At 38.9% G+C, this 6445-nt stretch overlaps 1 protein-coding gene across 1 annotated transcript; it reads left to right on the top strand.

Annotated features, from left to right (window-relative positions):
* The first annotated feature begins 4424 nt into the window (after window positions 1–4424).
* Window positions 4425–5898, top strand: LOC119469790 (serine-rich coiled-coil domain-containing protein 2-like). The gene is given in 2 exon segments (XM_037735558.1): window positions 4425–5821; window positions 5823–5898. Coding segments are annotated over 2 exon segments (1422 nt in total). The 5' UTR covers window positions 4425–4475.
* The last annotated feature ends 547 nt before the right edge of the window (window positions 5899–6445 follow it).

Genomic DNA, 6445 nt, shown 5'->3' on the forward strand with positions numbered 1-6445 from the left:
AGAGATCTGCTGTGAGTCTGATGGGCTTCCCTTTGTGGGTAACCCGACCTTTCTCTCTGGCTGCCCTTAGCATTTTCTCCTTCATTTCAACCCTGGTGAATCTGACAATTATGTGCCTTGGGGGTTGCTCTTCTTGAGTAATATCATTGTGGTGTTCTCTGTATTTCCTGGACTTGAATATTGGCCTGCCTTGCTATGTTGGGGAAGTTTTCCTGGATAACATCCTGAAGAGTGTTTTCCAGCTTGGCTTCATTCTCTCCGTCACATTCAGGTACACCTATCAAACGTAGATTAGGTCTTTTCACATAATCCCATATTTCTTGGAGACTTTGTTCATTCCTTTTTACCCTTTATTCTCTAATCTTGCCTTCTCATTTTATTTCATTGAGTTGATCTTCAACATCTGATATCCTTTCTTCTGCTTGGTCAATTCGGCTGTTGAAACTGGTGTATGCTTCGTGAAGTTCTCATGTTATGTTTTTCAGCTCCATCAATTCACTTATATTCCTCTCTAAGTTGTTTATTCTCATTAGCATTTCATCAAATCTTTTTTCAAGGTTCTTAGTTTCTTTGCATTGGGTTAGAGCATGTTCTTTTAGCTCACAGAAGTTGCTTATTACCCACCTTCAGAAGCCTGTTTCTGTCATTTCATCACACTCATTCTCCATCCAGCCTTGTTCCCTTGCTGGTGAGGAGTTGCGATCCCTTGTAGGAGGAGAGGCGTTCTGGTTTCGGGTGTTTTCATCCTTTTTGCACTGGTTTCTTCCCATCTTTGTGGATTTATCCACCTGTCATCTTTGTAGTTGTTGACTTTCATATTGGGTCTCTGAGTGGACGTCGTTTGTTGATGATGAAGTTACTTCTGTTTCTTAGTTTTCCTTCTAACATTCAGGCCCCTCTGCTGTAGGACTGCTGAGGTCCATTCCAGGCCCTGCTTGCCTGGGGATCACCTGCAGCAGCTGCAGAACACTAAGGGTTGCTGCCAGTTTCTTCTGCTATCTTTGTCCCAGAAGGATACCTGCCAGATGTCAGTTTGAGCTCTTCTTTATGAGGTGACTCTTTGGATGTACAGGGGTCAGGGAGCTGCTTGAGGAGACAGTCTGTCCTTTATAGGAGCTCAAGTGCTGAGCTGTGAACTCCGTTGTTCATTCAGAGCTGCTGGGAGGTACATTTAAGTATGCTGCAGCAGAACTCATAACCGCCCCCGGCTTTTTTTCCCAGGTGCTCTGTCCCGGGGAGTTAGGGCTTTATTTATGAGTTTCTGTTGTGCTGCTACCTTTTTTCAGGGCTGCCCTGCCCAGCGAGGAGGCAGCCTCATCACTGTCTGCCTGCAGAGGCTTTGCTGAGCTGCTGTGGGCTCTGCCCAGCTGCCATGTGAACTTCCCTGCAGTTCTGTTTATACGGGTGTAATTAGAACTGCCTTGGCAATGGCGGCCCACCTCTGTAATGGTGGACCACCTCTGTAGTGGTGGACTGCCTCGATAATGGCAGACGCCCCTCCCCCAAAGAGCTGGACCATCCTAGGTTCAGCTGTGCTTGCTGTGAAACTCTCAATCCAGAGCATTTCAGATTGCTGTTTTTTGTGGGGGTGGGACCAGCCAAGCCTGATCACCTGGCTCCCTGCCTCAGAGCCCTTTTTTTTTTGTTGTTGTTGTTGAACAGGTGACTCTATTTCCCAGGTGTTCCAGTCACCTGTTAAAAAGGCACCGGGATCTGTGTGATTTCCCATGTGGTGACCCACTGTGCCGCGCTGAGATTCGTGGCGCTTGTTTGCCCGGGAATCTCCTGGCCTGGCTCCCTGTTTCAGTCCCCTTTTTTATCAGTTGGGTGGGCAACTCTGTCTCCCAGGAGCTCCAATTGCCAGCTAAAATGACGCCTGGACCCGTGTATTTTGTGCAGAGAACCACCGCACTGGCCAGAACAGCTGTGCTGGCGACTAGTGGGGCTCCTCTTCCTGGGAATCTCCTGGTCTGTGGGCAATAAAAATCCATCTGGAAATGTGGCGTCCACTCACCCTCCGCACTTTTGCTGGGAGCTGCAGTACTGAGCTGCTCCTAATTGGCCATCTTCAAAAATATATGTTTTTTAACTTTTATTTCACCGACTTTAAGGGAACAGGTGATTTTTGATTGCATGAATGAATTGTATAGTAGTGAAGTTAGATTTCAGTATCCAGGCCACTCAAATAGTGTACATTGTACCCTACTACATTATGTAGTTTTTAAAAAATCTCTCACCCCCCCCACCATCCCCCCTTCTGAGTCTCCAGTGTCCATTATACCTGTCTGCATGCCTTTGCATAACCATAGCTTAGCTCCCAATTATAACTAAGAGCATATGGTATTTGGTTTTCGATTCCTGAATTACTTTACTTAGAATAATGGCCTCCATCTCCATCCACGTTGCTTCAAAAGACATTATTTCATTCTTTTTTATGGCTGAGTAATATTCCTTGGTGTATATATACCACATTTTCTTAATTCATTCTTCAGCTGATGGGGAATTAGGTTGGTTCTACATCTGGCAATTGTGAATTTTGCTGCAATAAACATACATAATGCAGCTGTTTTTTAAATACAATTTTCCTTTGTGTAGATACCCAGTAGTGAGATTGCTGGATCAAATGGTAGATTTAGTTCTTTAGAAATCTCCATACTATTTCCACTAGAGGTGTTACTAATTTATATTTTCACCAGCAGTATATAAATGTTCCTTTTTTTCACATCTATGCCAATATCTATTGTTTTTTGATTTTTTGATAATAGCCGTTCTTCCTGGGATAAGGTGATATCTCATTGTGGTTTTAATTTGCATGTCCCTGATGATTAGTGATGTTGAGCATTTTTTTCATGTTTGTTGGCCATTGTATACCTTCTTTTGAGAAATGTTTATTGATGTAATTAGCCCACTTTTTAATGGGATTATTTTATTTGTTTCTTGCAGATTAGTTGGAGTTCCTTGTAGCTTCTGGATATCAGTCTTTTCTCAGATGCGTAGCTTGCAAATATTTTCTTCCATTCTGTGGGTTGTCTGTTTACTCTGATTATTTTTTGCTGAGCAGAAGCTTTTTAGTGTAATTAGGTCCCATTTATTTTTTGTTGCGTTTGCTTTTGGTGTCTTAGTCATAAATTCTTTGCCTAGACTAATATTCAGAAGAGTTTTTCCTAAGTTTTCTTGTAGCATTTTTATGGTTTCATGCCTTATATTTAAGTCTTAAATTCATCTTGGGTTCATTTTTGTATATGGCAAGGGATAGGGATTCAATTTTATTCTTCTACCTGTGACTATCCAGTTTTCCTGGCACCATTTATTGAATAAGGTGTTCTTCTCCTAATTTTTGTTATATACGCTTTGTCAAAGGTCAGTTGGTTGTATTTGGCTTTACTTCTGGATTCTCTACTCTGTTTCTTTGCTCTATGTGTGTACTTTTATACCAGTACCATGCTGTTTTGGTTACTATAGTAGCCTTGTAGTATAATTTGAAGTCGAGTAATGTGATGGCTCCAGATTTGTTTTTTTGTTTAAGATTGCTTTGGCTATTTGTACTCTTTTTTGGTTCCATGTGAATTTTAGGATTGTTTTGTCTAATTCTGTGAAAAATGATGTTGGTATTTTGATATGAATTGCATCGAATCTGTAGACTGCTTTTGGCAGCATGGTCATTTTCATGATATCAATTCCTCTAATGCATGAGTGTGGGATGTATTTCTGTTCGTTTGCATTGTCTATGATTTCTTTCAGAAGTGTTTTGCACTTCTCCTTGTAGAGATCTTTTACTTCCTTGGTTAAGTGTATTCCTAGGTATTTTTTTTTTCCAGCTATGGTCAAAGGGATTGAGTTCTTGATTCTTAGTCATTGTTGATGTGCTACTGATTTGTGTACTTTGATTTTGCAACCTGTGACTTTACTGAATATATATATCAAATCTAGGAATCTTTTGAAGGAGTGTGTAGGATTTTCTAGATATATAATCATATCATTGGCAAACAGAGATAATTTAACTTCCTCTTTTCCAATCTGAATGCCCTTTATTTCATTCTCTTGCCTGAGTGCACTGGATATGGCTTTCCATATGCTCTTATTTTTAAGAGAGACTATTACTCAAAATGAAATATTACTTGGATTGGAAATTGGAAGAAGTACTCTGAAAGTATTATTTTTTACATAGTCAAATTTGGTAGTTTAATTTTATTATTTCTGGATTTTATGGTCATCATTCATAGCATACGTTTGTAAAAGTAAAAAAAAAGTTCTTTATTTTCTCCCAACATAAAGTTATTAATTAGTGCATTCATTATTTGCTAGGAGTTCTATAGAAATCATGAGTAACTTTTGGGTTTTTCTGCATATAAAAGTATAAATATCATATTGTATAATAATTCAAGTAATTATCCTTATTTAGGAATGTTTAATGTACTTCTTTTTTCTCTTCACAGATTCTGTCAAATTTTAAGAGCAAATGCACCTTACAGCTCATGGAAGAAAAAACACAAATCAAGACATTTTGGGGTTCCAAGTTGCCAAAGTATGGAACAAAATCTGTAGGAAGTACATTGCAGCCAATGCCAAATGGGACACCTGTTAATTTATTAGGAACTTCCAAGAATAGTAACATCAAAAGTTACATCAAAAATAATGGCTCTGATTGTTTATCATCTCATTCATTTAATTGGAGAAAAGCAAATAAATACCAGCTTTGTGCACAAGGTGCCGAAGAGCCTAACAATACTCAAAATTCACATGATAAAATAATTGATCCCGAAAAACATGTTACTACTCAAAGACTGTTTGATAAAAATGGGATAAAGGAAAGTTTGAAAAGTGCTTCGTTATTCACATCAAAGTTAGCAAAGCCATCCACTATGTTAGTGTCATCTACAGAGGAGTTAAACCAAAAGTCTTTTTCTGGACCATCTAATTTGGGTAAATTTACCAAAGGCACATTATTAGGAAGGACTTCATATTCTTTGGTCAATACTCCAAAATCACAGTTGAATGGATTTTATGGAAACCAGTCAGCTAGTAGCATGCAAAGTCCTAGAGCAAACTCCTGTGCCACCAGAAGCAGTTCTGGTGAAAGCTTAACTCAATCCCTAGACAGTAGTAAATCTATTAATTGTGAAGAAATGGTAAGGTCACAAAGTTTTTCACATTCCATTCAGAATTCATTCCTTCCACCTTCATCTATAACCAGATCACATTCCTTTAATAGAGCTGTGGATCTTACAAAGCCTTATCAAAACCAACAGCTATCCATTAGAGTGCCTCTACAGTCAAGTAGGCTAATAAGAAATTCCCAGCAGTCAGAAGTACTCAATGGGAATGAATATTTCGGGTATGGATTTAATAGGCTTTATACTGTTGGTGGAAAGAAGTTGGCTTTACCAAATGGTCCAGGTGTAACTTCTACTTTAGGCTATAGAATGGTTCGTCCCTCTCTCCTGAAATCTAGCTGATCTCCATTTTCTGGGACTATCACAGTTGATAGAAATAAAAAGTCACTTGCTAACACATTTGTAGAGGAAGATGCTACAGTTTTGGCTAGGGACAGAGGTACCAATAAGGACCAAGAAGTGATTGAAAAGGAAAGTTACAGAACAAAAAACCAGACCATGAAACATGATACTAAAATGAGATACCTGAGTGATGATGTGGATGACATTTCCTTGTCTTCTTTGTCATTTTCTGACAAGAATGATTTAAGTGAAGACTTTATTGATGATTTTATAGATATAGAAGACTCTAACAGAACTAGAATAACACCAGAGGAAATGGCTCTCAAAGAAGAGAAATGTGAAAGTGTGCCACCACAGGATATATTCCCCCAAGGAAAATGAAAAAGCCCTCAGTAAAACCAATGAATGGATAGATATAAGTGTCTCTGGTAAAGATTACTAATCTTAAGTTTCTTTGCTTTCTTTTAGATAATATAACTGAACTTACATTTAGGATTATCTTCAGACAGATTTCAAGATACTCTCAGTTTTATGGAGGGATGGATCTAGACAAAATTGGAGTGGGGTAACATTTATTTTCTTTGTGACCTTTGCTCCATACCCCATTTTTTCACTGTATCTAAAACAACATTAATAAAACCACTCTTAATCTTTGTTGTTCTTTGGATGTTACACACAGGCTTATTCCTGCTTAGTATAGAGAGTACATCTAGATAACTTTCCCCCTACTTACCTCAACCAGTGGTATGATATTCATCAAACCATCTCTTCTCTTAGGGTAGCATATCATTGCTATTTGTTAAGAGTAAAGCTGTACCAAAGGGTAAAATCAGATAATATAGGTTATGTCTTTTTTTTTTTTTTTTGAGACGGAGTTTCGCTCTTGTTACCCAGGCTGGAGTGCAATGGCGCGATCTCGGCTCACCACAACCTCCGCCTCCTGGGTTCAAGCAATTCTCCTGCCTCAGCCTCCTGAGTAGCTGGGATTA

This window comes from Cebus imitator, unplaced genomic scaffold, assembly GCF_001604975.1.
Source record: "Cebus imitator isolate Cc_AM_T3 unplaced genomic scaffold, Cebus_imitator-1.0 Scaffold841, whole genome shotgun sequence".
Taxonomy (NCBI): Eukaryota; Metazoa; Chordata; class Mammalia; order Primates; family Cebidae; genus Cebus; species Cebus imitator.